Genomic DNA, 20,835 nt, shown 5'->3' on the forward strand with positions numbered 1-20,835 from the left:
TTAAGCCCATGCCCTCTCATTCTTGATTCCCCAACCCTGGGTAAGACTGTATTCAATCAATGACCCTTATGATTTTTTACACCTCTTAAAGATCGCCTCTCAGCCTCCCAAGCTCCAAGGAATAAAGTCCTAGTCTATCCAATCTCCCGACAACTCAGTTTTGCCATTTTCTGCATTCTTTCCAGCTTAATTGCATCTTTTCCACCATATGGTCAATTTCAGCATAAAATACAGATGCAAAAAAGCAGTGCATGTCAGGATCGCAACCATTAGGAACTTCATTTTTTTTCTCATATCACATTTGAACTTAATCTTCAATACACCAAAGCAAATGAGTTGCTCCACAGTACCTTTCCCATTTTTTCAGTAGTTTGCATCATTTACTTTGTTCCAGAAGTGCACCCTTGCAATGCTCTTTACCAAAATAGTTCATATCAGTGAAATTTATAGCATGAAGATTGTTAGTTCTGTGCATTGATCCTTTTATTTTCTTTTAGCAGCGCAGATGTTAAGAGACCGAAGCTCAAGCAATTTATTGATACCAACTGAACCCTGAGATGCTACAGTTCCACTGCAAATTAATCCAACATACATTATTGCCAATAAAAGTAATATAGACCTTACAAAGTAGATCATAAACTTACATGATAAAAGCTATTGTGCAATCATTGTAAACATGGTTTGGAAGGGTCAACAAGAAGAAAATGTAGTATGCAAAGCCAAACAGCTATAAAAGGAATCAGGAGCCAATGCACAACAACCTTTCTTTACAAATCACTAGATTTAGTGTCAGCAGTAGTTGATTACACAACTTTATTTACCAAAAATAATTTAAACCTTACATCTGTTCCAAAAATGTATAAGGTGAAGGGAAAAAGATTTAATAGGATTCTGAGGGGTAACCTTTTCACACAAAGAGTGGTGGGTGTATGGAACAAGCTGTCAGGGGAGGTAGTTAATAAGGAACTATCCCAACATTTAAGAAGCAGTTAGACAGGTACATGGATAGGACAGGTTTGGAGGGATATGTACCAAATGCGGGCAGGTGGGTCTAGTATAGCTGGGACATGTTGGGCCGAAGGGTCTGTTTCCACATTGTATCACTCTAAGACTCTATGTGAAAACAGGGGAGAACCACCACAGATTAACATTTAAGTGGTTAACTATAGTTTTTAATAAAATAGTGCAGTGAGATCTTTGTTGAGAAAGCAGAGAGGGGAGGGCTTTTTCATAATGAAAAGGGCATATTGTGCCCAAAAGCCTCTTTTTAAAAAAAACTAGGAATTGCATTGTATAATATTATAGGTTTCCTCTTTGATTTTGTGCTCAGAGTTCCCCTTGCTTGGTTTCAATATACTTCAACCACAAACTCACACGAACATCCATTCACAACAGCAACCTTGCACACCACATTAATAGTTATGTGAAGATGCACACTCATTAATCCTTAGACGATTCCAATAAATTCAAATACATTCAAATAAAACTATCTAGCCGGTGGGGAAAATATTTCAGCCCCAACAAAACTCCATGGAGTGGATCAGGTATGGACCAGTTGCTTTGCATTCTCCAGTTTCCATCTTTACTTAACTTAGTTTCTTTTGCACATGTTAAAAAAAACTGCATAATTTCATAGATAAGAACACATCAAATAAACATTTACACTGGTGACTTTCGATTGAACTAAAATATAAAAAGTATATTCAAAGAAAACTGATAGTGGCCTTTTATTGATCTAGTATATTTGACATGACTCAAGTTCCATTAAAGATTAAGCTCCTTCTGGCACAAAGATGGGCAAACTTTGCACTGACAGCAAAGAGTAAAGTCTTTAAAATGAATCAACCAGCATTGCAGGTGGATTACGTCCTGTGGAGGGTGTAACGATATATTCATTTCAATTAACCCTTCCTTAGGTTTCTCCACCCACCAAAGTTTCAATTCTCATAAGACAGACGTGAAGATCAGTTGATAAATTACTCACCCTATCAAGGACACCATCTGTTCCACTATGTGCTTGCTGAACATGATGATAACAAATAATTTCTGTGGGTTTAAAACAAAAAAAATTAGATGCAAAAAATTAGTTTGTAATGCAATAAAGAATAAATAAATTACTGACATGAACTGTAAGAGATCTGACCATTCAATTTATCCATGGAACCAAAGATAAACAAGATCTGATCCACCATTTCCAGGGAAACTTCAAATTTCTTTTCAATGTAAAAAAGATACTTCCATAAGATTGCGGAAACCAGTAGAGAGCGAACATTTTCTTTCTGGTCGTGGGATCTTGGATAAGGGCCAATGCTCATTGTTCAAGATAAAAAATAAGGGAGATGATGACATTAATGATTAAGTGGTTAAACAATGCTAACCCAAGCTGTGAATTGCTAAAGGTATAGCAAAAGAGCTCACAATTTCAAACTTGAAGGAAATATCTCGCCAAATGTTGGTGTGGTATGTCTTCATTTTAATACAGTAAAGGTGCAGGAGAAGGAAGAGCATGAAGTTTAGACTTACAAGGAAAGGTTCAGATTAACATTGACTGCAGCAACATCAATAAAAAAGATGATAGACTTTTCAAGACTCACATTGAAATCAGGTTTACCCTACCAAATAAGGTTATGCACGTCTTTGTCCCCAAAATAGATAATTCACAAAATTTTAAGTTAATATATTACGTTTAAAACACAATCAACCTGCAATTTTGGTAATAACCCTCATCATTTTCTATTCAATTTATTCAACTTCAATTCCTTCACTTTGTATCCAATGCATTTACAACAAGTCATAAAAAGTGATTGAATTTCTGGGAAAATTCAGAATCTTTTGATTCACATATCAGAGAACACTACAGCACAGAAACAGGCCCTTTGGTCCACCATGTGTGAGCCGAACATGAAGCCAAGTTAAACTAATCTTCTCTTCATTCCCCATCAACCTTTGTATTCTTGAACTAATGGCACACAGCTCCTCAGGACACAGACGTTTATTGCTGTGCTCAGAAGGATTCCAAGACAAGAGGTTTCAGATAACGACTTGAGATAATTATATTGGCTTAAAAATAATCAAACTGAAGATTTTTCTGCAGTAGCAATAAACAAAAATACGACCATGGTGAATCTTTGTGGGTAGAGGTCAACTCGTCCTTTGGCAAGCAACTTAATGGGGGTTTTTTTCAAATAAATATTTTCAAGCTGTTTCTGTCTCATTTGTAATTCAAATCATATTTCTGAACCCAATATGCACATTCAGCACAGCACATGGACTAGCAAATAGACAAAACTGCCAGACAATAACTAAACAGACTACAGCTGCAGGTTTAGTAATAAGGAGGAACTTGCATTTATGTTGTGCCATTTATGGCATTGGGATGTCCCAATTTGTACTAGCCTCTACTGAAGTGTACAAAGGAAAAAAAAGTAAACAGTTCACATAACAAAGCTCAGGAACAACAGCAAGAAATACTTGTCCATGGATAAATATTAGCTTGGACACCTCAATAAGACCTTGCACTTTTAAATGCAGCACAGGAATTCTTCTATCTCTACGGGAGATGGTTATGGTTGCGAATCCAGAAGATGGCATTTCCAATAGTTAACACTTCTTTAGACTCCATAACTATCACTTTAGAGTAAACAGCAGTTTGCAAACTGGGGATTCGTGAGGTTATCATGCAAGGTTCACCAGTGCATGGTAAGAATGTAGCACGTTAATTCAAGACAATACAAAGAAACTCTTGAAGTGAGTCATGCAGAGCCACTCGCAGATGTGAATGTTATCACTGAGCTCAGCAAAGTAACCACACCAAGTTTATAGCCTCCATCTACCATTTTAGCCGTTGTTCCCCAGATTAAATGAAACTTTCAAATGATTCATGGGTGCATTATGTAAAGAGGATATGGGTGGTCGATCTATTGCAAGAGAATGTATTGAACTGATGATACAATAAATAACGTACATTTTTGAAGAAAGTGAGAAGCCAGTTTGGATTGGTCTATGTTTAATCGATTCCTTCTTAAGTTATATTGTTTCAAGTTCCTGATGATCTCTCCTGGACCTAGCACATTTATGCAATCACAAAGAAAACTCATCAGTACCCCTTCTTTCACAAGGGTTTGAGGAGATTCAGTATGTCGCCAAATACTCTATCAAACTTATATAGGTATATGGTGGAGAGTGCGCTGACTGGTTGCATCACTGCCTGAGTCGGAAACTCGAATGCCCAAAAAACTCAAAGAAGGCTGCAGAAAATGGTGGACATCATGGGAATTGATCTCCCCATCGTCGAAGGGATCTGCAAAAGACAGCTAATATCTGTCTCGCCACACATCGCCACACACTCATTTCGCTGCTACCAAATGGGAAGATGGTAGTGGTGCCTGAGAACCGTTAACTCCAGGTTTAAGAACAACATATTTTCAATCAACCATCAGGCTCTTAAACAACATTGCTCAAACCTAACTCAGCATCAAATGACAAGAGATTTTGTATACGGTTGTACTACGTACTTTGGCTTCCACTATGTGTAGGAAAAAATTGCAGATGCTGGTTTAAACCGAAGATAGACACAAAAAGCTGGAGTAACTCAGCGGGATAGGCAGCATCTCCGGAGAGAAGGAATGGGCGACGTTTCGGATCGAGACCCTTCTTCAGACTGCTTAGAGAAAAGGGAAATGAGAAATATAGATGATGATGTAGAGAGAAGATAAAGAACAATGAATGAAAGATATGCAAAAAAGTAACGATGATAAAGTAAACAGGCCATTGTTAGCAGTTTGATGGGTGAGAGGGTGGTGCGACTTGGGTGGGATAGGGATAGAGAGAGAGGGATTGCTGGGGTTACTTGACGTTAGCAAAATCAATATTCATACCTCTGGGCTGTAACAAGGATGTTACAAACTCACTGACTCCCACAACTATCACGACTACACTTCTTCCCACCCTGCTTCCTGCAAAGACTCTATCCCCCACTCCCAATTCCGCCACATCTAAGCCCAAGATGAGGTGTTCCATATACAAGGACATCCCAGATGTCCTCATTCTTTAGGGAATGGGGTTCCCCTTTCCCATCATAGATGAGGCTCTCACTCATGTATCCTCGGTACCCCTTGCACTGCCTTGCTCCCCCTCTCCCTAGTCGCAACAGAGACAGAGTCCCCTAGTCCTTACCTTTCACCCCATCGGCCGTTGCATACAACACATAATCCTCCAAAATGTTCGCCACCTCTAACGGGATCACAACACTAGTCACATCTTCCCATCTCCACCATTTTCCACCTTCTGCAGAGACCGTTCATCTGCAACTCCCTGGTTAACTAATCCCTTCCCACCCAAACCACCCCCTCCCCAGGTACCTTCCTCTGCAACCACAGAAGATGCAACACCTGGGCCTATACCTCCTCCCTCAACTCTGTCCAGGGACCCCGACAGTCCTTTCGGGTTAGGCAGAGGTTCTCTTGCACCTCCTCCAACCTCATCTATTGTATCCGTTGTTCAAGATGTGGGCTCTTATACATCGGCAAGACAAAAACGAGACTGGACGATCGTTTTGCTAAACACCTTCACTCAGTCTGCCTGAACCTACCTGATCTCCCAGTTGCTAAACACTTTAATTCTCCTTCTCATTCCCTTTCTGTCCTAGGCCTCTTCTATTGTCAGGCTAAATGCAAATTGGAGGAACAGCATCTCATGTTTTGCTTGGGCAGCTTACAGCCCAGTGGTATGAATATTGATTTCTCTAGCTTCAAATAACCCTGGCATTCCCCCTCTCTCTCTCTCTCTCTATCCCTCTCCACCCAATTCACACCAGCTTCTTGTTTTCACCCTACAAACAGCTAACAATGGCCTGCTTACTTGATCATCATTACTTTTTTGCATATTTTTCATTCATTGTTCTTTATCTCTTTACATTATCGTCTATATCTCTCATTTCCTTTATCCCTAACCAGCATGAAGAAGGGTCTCGACCCAAAACATCACCCATTCCTTCTCTCCAGAGATGCTGCCTGTCCCGCTGAGTTACTCCAGCTTTTTGTGTCTATCTTTGGCTTCCACTACAACGGTCTGGTTACCTGGTATAACTGATAATTTATGGTACTATTGTTTATTTATTGTGTTGTTGCCTGAACAAGCCTGTAATGCAGCAAGTAACAATTTCATTGTTCCAGAGCTGGTGTATATGACAATTAAATACCTTTGACTGCTATTGAGTGGCTTTCAGAGTTTAGGACCGATACTGTATGTCTCCATCCAGCAATGAATATCCAGCAGTGTCTGACTGCTGTTATCACATGTGATAGGGGCACATTAAAATTGGCAATAACAGGGTATTTCCTTTACTCGCTGGTTCTCTAAATGCTACAACTGAGTGTGACAATTTTAGTACGACAAGGACAAAACATCAATGGTACATGTCTCTCTCCACTGCTACAAATGTATGATGGTTATTGAGAGAAGATGCTTTGCACTTCTTACCCTGTGTCCCTATTACATTACTGAATGTGTTCTTCTCTGGGATCTAGCTCTGGGCATTGAGAGCAGTTACAGAGGGGGACAACATTGACATTCAACATAAGTTAGAAGTAATTACAATTTAAAATTGGTCATTTGCAATCCTTGAATCTGGGGAAACAAATAGTGAAGAGGGATGGTATTTAACATTTGATGAGCTGAGAAGCCACAACTTAACCATTGTGATTCTGCGGTTCAGGACAAATGAGAGGAAATTCTGTCCCAAGAATTGTATTCCTCACCCACAGTTGGGTCTAAACGATGGAAAGGAAATGAACAACTAAAGCAGGTTAACAAAAAAATAATAATAATTGGCCTGGCATGTTCTTCCACTCAATAATGCCATTCCATGTTTCCTATAGCAAAATCTGGAATTATGTTTCCAAGTGTGGGAGAAATTTCACCTAGCAGAGTTGCATGGTTCAAGAATGCTCACTGTCATTTTCCCATAAGAAGGAACTTTTTTAACTAATTTGCTTAATTTTTCCTCCTACAGTCGAGTTTCATTCTCATGGCTAAACCACTTCATTTTTTCATTAAAGGATAATTCCAACTTCCTGATTTGTTTGCCACACTGATTGTCTATGTCAATGCTAATCTATCAACTAGCGAGAGAAAATTTTCAGTGTTTACCCTCTCAATTCCTTTCAGACTTTCCGAAAAACACCAAAGACTTCTAAAAAACCCGTTTCTATTCCCATTCTACATTTTCCTATCGTAACTATATCACATCTTTGCTGCACCAGGCAGCAGGTGTTGTAGATCTTTCATAATCAAGATTTATCTTTATCTTTCCCTCTGTTTTTCACATTTCTGACAAGGATGCAGGTAAATTTTCTACAAAAGCCTGAGCAGAGATTTACAACATCCTGCAGATAGGAAAGAAAAAATATTTTTAGGTACCTTATTATGAAGACACAAGCAATATTTCGACAAAAGCCTAGGCAGTCTGCAGATGACACCACTGTGGTGGGTTGAAACATGAACAATAATGAGACGGAGAAAACGGACGGAATTTAGTAACATAGCGTCTGGATAATAATCTCTACCTCAATTCAGTGAGACAAAGGAGCTAGTTATTGACTTCCGGTGAGTGGTGACGACATGCCCCAATCAGCATTAATGGTACTGAAATTGAAAAAATTCAGAGTTTCAAGTTCCTTGATGTAAATGTTACCAATGATTCGTTGCGGACCAACCACGTTGAAGGAACAGCCAAGGCAGCACACCAACACTTCTATCTCCTCAGGAGACTGATGAAATTGAGCATGCCTCGAACAAACCTTACAAACTTCTACAGATGCACCATGGAATGCGGACAGTCGGTTTGCATCACAGCTAGGGTCGAGAAGATAGACCCATAACCACGAGAAATTGCAGAGTTGTAGATGTAGCCCAGCCCATCACCGAGACCAGACTTCCCACCATGCTGCCTCGGAATTGCAGTCAACATAATTAAAGATGAAATAAGAGTGGCACTGTGGTAGAGTTGGTGTTTTACAGTAACAGAGACCTGGCTCGATTCTGACTATGGGTGCTGTCTGCACGGAGTTTGTACTTTCTCCTTGTGACTGCGTGAGTTTTCTCCAGCTGCTCTGGTTTCCTCCTACATTCCAAAGACGTATAGATTTGAAGGCTAATCAGCTTCTGCAAAATTATCCCCAGTGTGTAGGATAGAACTAGTGTATGGATGATTGTTGGTCAGCTCGGACTTAGGCCAAAGTGCCTATTTCCGCACGATATCTCCAAACTAAACGTGCCACTCTGGTCATTCCTTCTTCTCTTTGCTTTCGTCCGGTACAGACATTTGAACGTGCGCACCACCAGACTCAGAAATGGCTTCAATGACTGCATCGGGGCTACCTCCTGCACCCGTGCAGAACTCATGGACTTTATTAACCAGTACTAACTTCCACCCTGCCATCAAATATGGCACTATCTCGTACACCTCTCTCCCCTTTCTCGATCTGTCTTCATCACAGGAGACAGACCATCGATGGATGTCTATTATATTCCTACTGGCTCCCACAGTTATCCGGATTACACTTCTTCCCAATCTGTTTCCTGCATAGATGTCATTTCCTATTCTCAATTCCCCCGTCTCCACCACATCAGCATCCAAGATGAGGTGTACCATACTAAGACATCCGAGATATCCTCATCTTTCAGGAAACGATGGTTCCCCCTTCTGTCATAGATGGGAGTCTCACACGTGTCTCCTCTGTGTCCTGTAGTTCTGCTCTTGCTCCCCCTCCCTCCAGAGTCAACATGGACAGAGTTCCCCTGGTCCTCACCTTTCACCCCACCAGCCTCCACATTCAACACATTGTCCTCGGACATCTCCTACGGAATCCCACCACAAATCATATCTTCCCATCTCCACCCTTTTCCGCCTTCTGCAGAGACTGCTCCCTCCGCAACTCCTTTGTTCACTTATCCCTTCACCCCATACCACCACCTCCTCAGGTACTTTCCCCAGCGACGTAGGAGATGCAACACTCGTCCTATACCTCCTCCGTCGACACCACTCAGGAACACTGCCAATCCTTTCAGGTGAGACAGAGGTTCACATGTATCTCCTCTAACCACATTTGCATCCGGTGTTCCCGATATGGTCTCCTGTCCATTGGCGAGACCAAACGTGGACTCAGCGGCCGTTTCGCTGTACACCTACATTCGGTCCGCCGAGGCCTACAGGATCTCCCTGTTGCCATCCATTTCAAACCCCCATTCCCATACCGACCTCTCTGTCCTGGGCCTCCTCCATTGGCAGAGTGAGATCACACGTAAATTAGAGGAACAGCACCTCATATTTCGCTTTGGTAGTTTACAACCCAGCTTTTTGAATGTTGAATGTTCTCATTTTAAGTAACTTCTAACACATCCCTCCCCTCCCCCTTCCTCCATGCTAGCCATTTAACCAGTTCAACAGTTCACCACATTGATCCCTCTTGAGATCACACCTTCCCAACCCAACAATGGGCCTCCCAGGGCTCCACCCTGCACGAGGTCATTTGTTGCCAGCCCTCATTGGTCCGGGTCTTTTCTCGCCTCCAGCGCTTCACGCAGCCCCCCACCCCCCCACTTTCAGTCTGCAGAAAAGTCCTGACCCGATACGTCACCTATCCTTTTTCTCCAGACATGCTGCCTGACCTGCTGAGTTACTCCAGCACTTTGTGTCTATCTTTGGTATAAACCCAAATCTGCAGATCTTTGTTTCAACATTTTAGCACAAAGATCTGATCTGCCCAAAATCATGACACCGGAAATGAGCCAGATTCCCAAGTTGAAAGGGCTATCTATGTATTAAGCTACACATAACTACCATATCGCCACGAATTTTACAAGAGTGATAGGAAGGAGCTCGTTACATACAGTAATAGGTCACTGGGAATGCAGTCTGCTATTGGGATGTAGCAACATTCTATTTGGAGGGATTTATGATGTTCTAATATGATTACAGAAGCATCAAAATTACAACGGATTATTAAGCAAGAGTAATTGGGCGGCACGGTAGCGCAGCGGTAGAGTTGCTGCTTTACAGCGAATGCAGCGCCGGAGACTCAGGTTCGATCCTGACTATAGGTGCTGCACTGTAAGGAGTTTGTACGTTCTCCCCGTGACCTGCGTGGGTTTTCTCCGAGATCTTCGGTTTCCTCCCACACTCCAAAGACGTACAGGTATGTAGGTTAATTGGCTGGGTAAATGTAAAAATTGTCCCTAGTGGGTGTAGGATAGTGTTAATGTACGGGGATCGCTGGGCGGCACGGACTTGGAGGGCCGAAAAGGCCTGTTTCCGGCTGTATATATATGATATATGATATGATATGATAATGGGAAGACTCCACTAATCAGCTCAGCTGTGATACTTCACTTTCACCTCAAGTTTCACCGATGAGGCAAAATTCAGTTCCGATATATGATCACTGCCCTGATAACCAGTGTTAAAATTATATTTATATAACACATCCAACACTTTTATTGGTCTATTTAGTTGTTAATCCTTTGAGTATCAAAGTAAGCAAATGCATGCGTAGAGAAACTAATTTAAAAACAAAATCTACAGCAAGTTTATAGGCTTATTAGCGAGGGTTAGATTAGCACGTGGGACACTCAATTATTAGCTAAACAAAGAGGATTTTCAACTTAAAAAAGAAAGCAGTTCCCTAATCTTTTCCCAAGGACATTTTCAAATCTCCCTGCTCTAATCCTGCAACATGATCTGAAACTGCTTAAAATCACTTGGGATTTCACAACCATTCATCACACCTTTTCTGCCCCCGCAATCTAACAAAGGTCATTTTCCACCCTGTAAACAAGTTTTCTTCAAAGTAATTCATCTTTCAACGATTTAGTCTGTTTCAAACGTATAAAACCCACAATGTTTCCACCAAATATAGTAAACATAGCACAAAAAGTAAGGAAATTTGTGTTTGGTAGATTATTTCTTTGTTGTAACAATGCTTCTTGGCAATAAATCTTATACCGTTGGAAAGCCTGTTTATTTCCCTTTTAAATGGTGCTACATTTGTAAGGAACATGCATTTGTGGGATGAGCAGCAGAGCTGAGTATATGGGTTGCGCCCATGAAAAATTTGCCAAATCTTCTCTGCCAATGCCAAACAGCTTATTCTGCTGTTGCTATTGACTCTTGTTTTGAGCTTCTGGTACCCCCAGGTGCTGACAATCAGGTGCCTGATTGGCACCTGATTGGCAGCATCTGTGAGCATGGACCCTGCTACAGTAGTCAGTAGGTGTCTGCTCCAAGAATCGGCATGCCACGTTTGACTGATCTGGATAGGGCCCGTGCGATAGGGCAACTTCAAGCTGGTGTTCCGCAAAACCAAGTTGCGGCATTATTTGGAGTGAGCCCTAGTACCATCTCCAAAGTGAAGGCCAAGTTCCATATAACGGGGGATGTCAGAGACAGGCCGCGAAGTGGGCGTCCCAAGAAGACGACACCCAAAGAAGACCGTTTCCTCACCCTGTCAGCACTTAGGAACCGTAGGCTGTCTTCTACAGATTTGCAGTCAAGGTTTGCAGGACGATATGGCCGACGGCTCTCTGCCCAGACAATTCGGAACAGACTGCACGCAGCCGATCTCCAGTCTCATAGGGCTGCCAGGAGGCCTGCCATGACTGCCCTTCACCGTCAGGCCCGTTTGTGCTGGTGTCGGCAACACGTGCACTGGAACCTGAACATGTGGAGGAACGTTATGTTCAGCGATGGGTCCAGATTCTGCCTACGGCAGTTGGATCATAGGGCCAAAGTGTGGAGAAGACACGGAGAACGCTATGCTGATTGCTGCACCGATAGAATAACATCTTTTGGTGGAGGCAGTGTGATGGTGTGGGGCGGCATCTCCCTCACTGGAAAAACGAGGCTTGTCATCATTGGAGGCAATCTCAATGCAGAGAGATATTGAGATGAGATTCTGCAACCAGTGGCAATACCATATCTCCACAGTCTGGGACCGAACTCTATCCTCCAAGATGACAATGCTCGCCCCCAGAGCAGGGTTTCTCAGAGACTACCTCCAGAATTTGGGAGTGGAAAGGATGGAATGGCCTGCCAGCAGTCCTGACCTCAACCCCATTAAACACTTGTGGGATCAGCTTGGGCGTGCTGTTCGTGCCAGAGTGACCAACACAACCACGTTGGCTGACTTGCGACAAATGCTGGTTGAAGAATGGGATGCCATCCCACAACAGTGTGTGACCACGCTGGTGACCAGCATGAGGAGGAGGTGCCAGGCTGTTGTGGCTGTGTATGGTTCTTCCACACGCTACTGAGGCTCCTGTTTATTAAATGAATAAATTGTTAAATTGCCAATATGTCTTATTTCTTCAGACTTCAATCATCCAATCCACCAAACAACACCGAACAAGAGTCAATGGCAGAATAAGCTGTTTGGCATTGGCAGAGAAGATTTGGCAGATTTTTCATGGGCAACCCACATACTCAGCTCTGCTGCTCATCCCACAAATGCATGTTCCTTACAAATGTGGCACTATTTAAAAGGGAAATAAACAGGCTTTCCAACGGTATAAGATTTATTGCCAAGAAGCATTGTTAAAACAAAGAAATAATCTACCAAACACAAATTTCCTTACTTTTTGTGCTATGTTTATATGACATTCATTTTTAGTTAGAGGTAAAGGTGAATAATCTACTAATTTCTACTAAAAAAAGATGGCAGCCACTTTGGACACAGGCAAAGATTAAGTGTCAATGGACAAACTGTTTCAGGCACAAACAGCCAATTATTCGAGGTACAGCAATACAGCAGGAAAAGGTGGTACTTAGCCATTAATAATATAATACATTGAACCTATGCACAGAAACTTTTCCCCAGCCAAGAACATTACTCCAAACCCCTTAATATGTACAGTCAGCAGAACCACAAAATTAATTCAAATTATTTTCCCCAAGCAAAAAAGTAGATTTATTTGAGAAAGACCCCAAACAGTTTTCTCCTGGGTGTTATTCTATCCTGCAGTGAGTAATTACTCGGTAATAATAGACAAGACTGCAGCTAAGACCAAAACCATGACGTTTTGGGGTAAAAAAATTGACAAACCCAATTTCTCGTGAATATATCAAAGTATAGTGTTCCGAGATCAAAGTAAAATAAAGTCAGCTTCAACCTAAACCTGTTAATATCTCAGGAAAAGTACTGCACCACATTATCTTTTTATCCTCTAACAGTAGACACAGAGTATTGAGGGCAGGATTATCTTATTTATGGTCCAATGGTACTCAACTTAATTTCCAGTTAGACGTTAGCCTATCAGCAGAGACCCTTGGTGAACCCTGGCAAATGCAAGTCCCTCATTGTGCTGCTGGCAGTTTATTTTTCCAGCCTGTCTTTCAGTGAGTAGCCTCCCCATGCAGCAACTTTGGTGCTGCCATATTTCTATGGCCCATCTGGATCAATGAATGGCAAAATGCCTCACTGACTCGGTTTGGAGGATTGGAGTGAGGTCGTGATGGGAGCTGGGGAAGGAATATTGTGCTAATCTTTAGTCTCATAGTGCAAGGTGATACTGATGTTTTTTAAAAGACAGTACAGCAGACCACCTTTAAAAATGATTTAGAAATATATCTTTCCCGCCACGTGATTGACAGTACGGTTGACTCACAGCTCCATCTCTCCACGTTCAATTACACTTCTGCCTTTCTCTTCCCCTCCGCCTTCGCAGATCTCCCACTGTCTTCCTGTCTCCACCTATATCTTTCTTTTGTCCCGCCCCCTGACATCAGTCTGAAGAAGGGTCTCAACCCGAAATGTCACCCATTCCTTCTCTCCTGAGATGCTGCCTGACCTGCTGAGTTACTCCAGCATTTTGTGAATAAATACCTTCGATTTGTACCAACATCTGCAGTTATTTTCTTACACTTTCAGGTGTGGTGTGGGGAGATTTCCCTGTGACTGTACAAGTACCCCCCCCCCCCCCCCCCCCCACCCCAGTGTTCCACTTTCCTCCCGCATCACAAAAATGGGTCATTAGGTTAACTGCTCGCAGTAAATTAATTGGCCTCTGTAAATTATCTCCAGTGTATAAGGAGTGCTTGCGAAAGTGGGATAACATAGAACTGGTGTAAACAGGTGATCAATGGTCGATGTGCCGAATGGCTTGTTTCCATGCTATGTCTTTCAATCAATCTTTTAATCAATCTTTGGAAGGTCAAAATCTTGGATTACCATTCCTAACAGTCCACTGAGTGTACCTTCACTTTGTGAACTGTTGTGGTTCGAGGCAGGAGATCAAAACCATTTATTGAAGGGCAAATGCTGATCTTGCCAGTTGTGTCAGGCTCTTGTTTATTTTACCACCCCACAAATTCTCAAGTTTCCTGAAAACAGAAGTGCTCGGTATTTGTTTCTCCATTGGGAGACTTTTAAAATCAGTACAAGTGACATATTTCATACAGATACATTGACAAATGAGCATTTATCCAAGATATGGAGAGATGGAGAACTAAATTCAATGCTCACACGTGGGGATTTTACAGGAGAATTCAGTGAACAGAAATCTGGAATGAGAAAGCTGCTGAGGATGGTTTAGGCATAGCGTAACAAATCAATAAGTGCCCAGGTTAAGATAAACGAACTTGTTAACCTGAGGAATGCTTTGAGTCCTCTGAATACAAGATATTTCTAAAGACAGATCAAACAATTCAATAAATTATACCTTACTTACAAAACTGAAAACAAAGCAAGCACAACGGATTGAGCAAGCCTTGATGCGCGAGCCTACATGGTAGCATTATGATGGATTAGAGGAGCGCTATGAGGATTTAGTGTGAGCCGCTACATGTTCACAGATTTTTTTAAACGGCAAAATGACTATATAACACAGTTACTTTAACCCCACATGTGTTAAATTTCTGAGAATGTTCTTTGTTACAAGATATCCCTTGCCCATTGTAGCTTCAGGATCCTGCCAACATCTCATTCATTCTGAAGTAGGGCAAGGTTTACTGTGAAATTTCAGAACCAGACATACAAGTTCCAACTTATTTCACCACCCTATTCCATGAATTTGTGAAAAACAAAGACAGTTTGTTTAAGATTCAGTAAGAATGCTTAAAGGAAGAGATTAACTTAAGCACACATTGATCTCTCACAGGCTGAAATAATAGTGAAAAAAGGAAATGTATTAAGTGAAAACTTTGTATCCATCTTCACAAAAGAGAAAATAGAAGTAAATCTGAAAATATTGGGACTGAAAATATTGGGAATAATTATGGCTTGGTGAAAAAGGAGAAACAAAGTGAAGAACAAACACAAAACATTAATGGGATTAAAAGCCAACAATCCTCAAATATACTCCATCTGCTGGCTCCCTCCCATCTAATCTGGCAGCTACAATTCCCAAACACCCAACAGCATGTCAAGCATAGTCAAGCATGTTTTTCTGTCCACAAAACCATGCAATTCTACTGAATGATAAAGAGTTTTAAGCACCCTATTACCACAGTAAAAACCTCGGCGTGATATTTGACTCTTCATTAAAATTTGACAAGCAAGTCAACGCTGTGGTAAAAGCCAGCTTCTTCCAACTTCGTACCATAGCTAAAATCAAACCTTTCCTCCAATTCGACGACACTGAAAAAATCATTCACGCTTTCATTTCCTCCCGCCTAGACTACTGCAACTCCCTATACACTGGGATCAGCCAATCTTCCCTGTCCCGCCTGCAACTGGTCCAAAACGCCGCAGCGAGACTCCTGACGGGTACCCGTAAAAGGGACCACATCACGCCGATTCTGGCCTCTCTCCACTGGCTCCCTGTACGGTACAGAATCAACTTCAAGCTCCTCCTATTCACATATAAAGCCCTAAATGGACATTCCCCCCCTACATCAAAAATCTTCTAACCCACCTCTCTAACTCCAGGTCCCTCAGGTCGGCCGACTTGGGGCTACTCACTATCCCGCGGACTAGGCTTAAGCTCAGGGGTGACCGCGCTTTTGCGGTTGCAGCTCCTAGACTGTGGAACAGCATCCCTCTCCCCATCAGAACTGCCCCCTCCATCGACTCCTTTAAGTCCAGGCTCAAAACCTATTTCTACTCCCTAGCGTTTGAGGCTCATTGAGGAGGCGCTGTGAACTGTTTTGTATGTGCTGTTATGTTTGCGTGCTACTGTATGTTTCATTTTTTCCTTAGTACCTAATCAGATGTACAGCACTTTGGTCAACGTGGGTTGTTTTTAAATGTGCTATACAAATAAAATTGACTTGACTTGACAGTGTGTGGCATATTCACAGTTACTGAATGCATTATGCAAATCCTACCAAAGTACTAACAGAGAGATGGCTGCAGAGAGGAGGTATTGGTTTTGATTTTCCAGAGTTTGCTACATTTTAAATTATCCCAGAAAACTCTAAAATGGCTAATTTAATTCATGTAGGAGAGAAACAAAAAATAGGAGGAGTAGGTCATTCGGCCCTTCGAGCTAGCACCGCCATTCAATATGATTATGGCTGATCATCTAAAATCAGCCCCAAGAGCTATATCTCTCTCTCTTGAAAACATCCAGTGAATTAGCCTCCATTGCATTCTGTGGCAGAGAATTCCACAGATTCACAACTCGCTGGGTGAAAAAGTTTTTCCTCATCTCAGTCCTAAATGGTCTACCCCTTATTCTTACACTGTGACCCCTGGTTCTGGACTCCTCCAACATTGAGAACATTTTTCCTGCATCTAGCCTGTCCAATCCCTTAAGAAATTTATATGTTTATAAGATCCCCTCTTATCCTAAATTCCAGTGAATATAAACCCAGTCAATCCATTCTTTCATCATATGTCAGTCCCGCCATCCCGGGAATTAACCTGGTGAACCTATGCTGCACTCCCTCAATAGCAAGAATATCTTTCCTCAAATTAGAAGACCAAAACTGCACACTATACTCCAGGTGTGGTCTCACCAGGGCGCCCTGTACAACTGCAGTAGGACCTCCTTGCTCCTATACTCAAATCCTCACCTATGAAGGTCAACATGCCATTTTCTTTCTTCACTGCCTGCTGTACCTGCATGCTTACTTTCAGTGACTGATGTACAAGGACACCCAAGTCTCGTTGCACCTCCCCTTTTCCTAATCTGACACCATTCAGATAATAATCTGCCGCCTTGTTCTTGCCACCAAAGTGGATAACCTCACATTTATCTACATTATACTGTATCTGCCATGCATCTGCCCACTCACTCAACCTATCCAAGTCACCCTGCAGCCTCATAGCATCCTCCTCGCAGCTCACCCTGCCACCCAGTTTTGCGTCATTCGCAAACTTGGAAATGTTACATTTAATTCCAAGAGAGAAAATAGAATTATAAGCAAGTTAACCGCGAGATCTTTAAAGGTTAAAATAAGTAATGCCATTTGTCTGGTATTGGTTCATTATTGTCATGTGTACTGAGATATAGTGAAAAGTTTTGTTTGTGTGCTTTTGAGTCAATTCGTACTATGCAGGAATATAATCAAGCCAGACACAAGTACAACAGGAAGTGCAAAGAGAAAATTACCAGAGTGCTGAATATGGTGAACAACATTATAGATAGTTACAGAGAAAAAGTGCAAATGTCCGCAATGAAGTCGTTTGGAAAATCGTGACCACATCCCAGCTTATGGGAGGACTGTTCAGTAGTCTGATAACAGAGATGAAGGAACTGTATCTGAATCTGGTAATAATTGTATCTTCTGCCCGATGGGAGAGGGGAGAAGAGAAAATGACCAGGGTGAAAAAGGTCCATTATATTGTCCTCTTTCCCATGGCAGCATGAAGTGTAAACGGAGTCGATGATAAGAAGACTATGTGATTCTCTACAACATCTTGTCGTCTTGGGCAGATCTGTTGCCAAACAAAGCTATAATGCATTCAGGTAGGATGGTTTTTACTGTGCATCTGTAAGAATCTTAAGTTGGTAAGAGTCGTTGGGGACATGCCTAACTTCCTTTGTCTTCTGAGGAAGTAAAGGTGTTGGTTTACCTGCTTGGCTGCAGCTTTAATCTGGTTGGTCTAGGATAAATTGTTGGTGAAATCTACTCCTAGGAACTTGAAACTCTCAACCATCTCCACTTTAACACCATTAATTGATGTACACTACCCTGCTTTCTGTAGTCAATAACTAGCTCCTTTGTCTTGCTGACATGAAGGAGAGGTTGTTGTTTTGACATTGTTCCTTAGCTCCTTATCTCCTTCCTGTACTCTGTCTTGTCATTGTTCAATATCCAGCGCATTACAGAATTTATAAGAATGCGTACATTGCCTTGAGGGGTCTCATCGGTGCTGAGAATTATCACGGAGGAGTTTTTGTCCTTTCTCATCATTCATTGATCAATTATCACGGAGGAGTTTTTGTCCTTTCTCATCATTGATTGTGGTTCAATGGTCAGGTCAGATCCAGTTGCAGAGAGGGGAGCTGAGTCTTAGGTCCAGGAATTTAGAGATGAGTTTGGTTGGAATCATAGTGTTGTAGGTAGAGCTAGAGTCAATAAATAGTAGGTGTCTTTGTTATCTAGATGTTCCAGTAATGATTATAGGGCCAGGGAGGTTGCGTCTGTCATGGACGTCTTGCAATGGCAGGAAATCTGCAGTGGATCAAGGCTCACTGGGAGGCTGGAGTTAATGTGCACCATGACCAGCCTCTCAAAGCACATCGTGGTGGCAGGTGCCAGTCTTGCTGAACTGTCGTCATTAAGGCAAACTACTTTGCTTTTTTTGGCACCAGAATGATAATGGTCACCTTAAAGTAGGTGGGAACTTCAGAATGGAGTAGGAAGAGAATAAAGAGGTCTGTGAATACTCCTGCCTGCTGTTCCACAGAGGACCCAAGTAGGTGGCAAGGACTCCAGCCAGGCCATTTGCTTTCTGCTGGTTCACGCACAGGAAGGCTGAACTAATGTATGCGACAGTGACTGTAGGTGCAGGTACGCCCAAGGCTGTTGGAGCAAAGATGTTATTTCACCGGCTTGTTCAAAGCGAGCAAAGAATGCACAGAGCGCATCAGTGAGGGTTGTGCTGTTGCCAGTGATATTGTCTGACTTCACTTTGCAGGCCTATATAACCTTACCATAACTAACAGGCGACTGTGGGGTTCTTCTGGGATTCCTGCTTGATCCGGAATTCCCTCTTGGCATTCTTAATGGTTTTGCAAAGATCGTACATAGATTTCTTGTACATGGGATCGTTTGATTTGAGTGCTGCAGAGTTGGACTTCACTGGAATGGACCACACAGTTCATCCATTGTCATATTTGGCATACATTCCTACACACACTTATTGATTAAGTCTGTGAAGGCAGTAACATACTCATTTAGGTTGGCCGCAAAATGCTTGAATATGGACCAGGAAACAATTGGTCTTTCAATTTTCAAAAGGCTTTTAATAAGGTGCCAAACAAGGAGTTATTTCCAAGGTGGCAGGCTCAAAATGGAGACATTCTACTGATCAAAGATGTTTGCACCTCCAGCTACTTGCAATCTCTGTCAGATTGGAGGCAGGTAAGTGCACTGCATCAAATGATTCAAAGTTAACTATGAAGGAAAGCAGTAAATAGGAGATAAAAAGGCACACTAGCCAGTGGGCAAGCATATAGAAAATGTTGTGGAGAAATACAAAGCTGACTCGGCGGGGAAAAAGTTAAAAAAGCAAATTTGGGGAATTATAAGTGTTTGGTAGAATCTTGGCATTTAAAAAAAAAATCACGTTAACACGTGGGCTTAGCAGACAGTTAGGAAGGCTAGCTGTTACTAGAAAAGATCGGAGGTCAAAATTATGCAAGTATTCCTTTTATTCTGACTTATCCTGGCAGGGGAGGGCAAACAGCTGGATGTCATGGTCCTTATCAATACCAATAACAGAGAGCAAAAGAGATGAGATCCCAGAGGCTGAATTTACTATAGGACCTGAAAGCTTGTACCTCAGGATTACTTCATGTACCAGATGCTAAGAAGTAGAGAAATCAGAGAGTGGCACAGAGTTGTATTTGAGAGATGATGTAGGAGCAAGGAATTGAGATGTGAGGCATTGGAACGGGTTTTAGCAGGCGAGATCGATCCAAATTGGATGATTTACATCTCAACATATATGCTGTCAATACCCTTGCGGTGTGTTTGCTGGTGCTGTTGGAGAAGATTGAGTCTAGTTCCTGGATGCTGCCCGTGTCTGCTGCAAAATGTTTCTGCCCTCTGGCGCTATTTTTAAAAAATAATCATGGTCGCAATGAGTCAGCGTACAGGAGAGTGATAGAACATGTTGTTGAGTGGTGCTAAAATAACACCCTATTACTCCACATCTACTACAGTGGACCAAGGAACAAATCATTGACTTTGCAGAGGGGAAGTTGGGAAGTCATGTGCCGGCTTTCATTGGTGGGTCAGAAGTGGACAGCTTCAATTTCCTCGGCATTAACATTTCAGATAATCTGCCCTGGGTCCAGCACTTGGATATAATCATGAAGTAGATGAGCCAATGCCTCTACTTTCTGACAAGTTTAAAGAGATTCGGCAGGTCACCAAAATCTCTAATAAACTGCAAACCTCAAAAGGAATTCTGGCAGGACACAAATAAAGTGGGAAGGGCAAAATCAGAAAAGTAGTAAGAAACATGAAAAGATGGCAAAAACAAATTAACCAGCGGAGCTGAGGGAAATTAAAGCATCAGACTAAAATGAAAAAAAAAAGAATTATGTTGTACCTGAATGCTCACAGCAGTCTCAACTAAGTAAATAAATTAATGATACAAATGTAAGTAAATAGTGATGATCTAACTGCCATTACGGATACGTGGCTGCTGGGTGGCTGGAAAATGA

The 20,835-nt window shown here is 42.0% G+C and overlaps 1 protein-coding gene across 1 annotated transcript in view; it reads right to left on the reverse strand.

The window, feature by feature from the left end:
* The window catches only part of vmp1 (vacuole membrane protein 1), a 123,090-nt gene that overhangs the window by 16,364 nt on the left and 85,891 nt on the right, over positions 1 to 20,835 (reverse strand). Inside the window, exon 10 of the mRNA XM_078422721.1 lies at positions 1,985 to 2,046. Coding sequence (XP_078278847.1) covers positions 1,985 to 2,046 — 62 coding nt within the window. The remainder of the gene's footprint in view (positions 1 to 1,984; positions 2,047 to 20,835) is intronic.

Source organism: Rhinoraja longicauda, chromosome 26 (genome assembly GCF_053455715.1).
Source record: "Rhinoraja longicauda isolate Sanriku21f chromosome 26, sRhiLon1.1, whole genome shotgun sequence".
In the NCBI taxonomy this organism is placed as follows: Eukaryota; Metazoa; Chordata; class Chondrichthyes; order Rajiformes; family Arhynchobatidae; genus Rhinoraja; species Rhinoraja longicauda.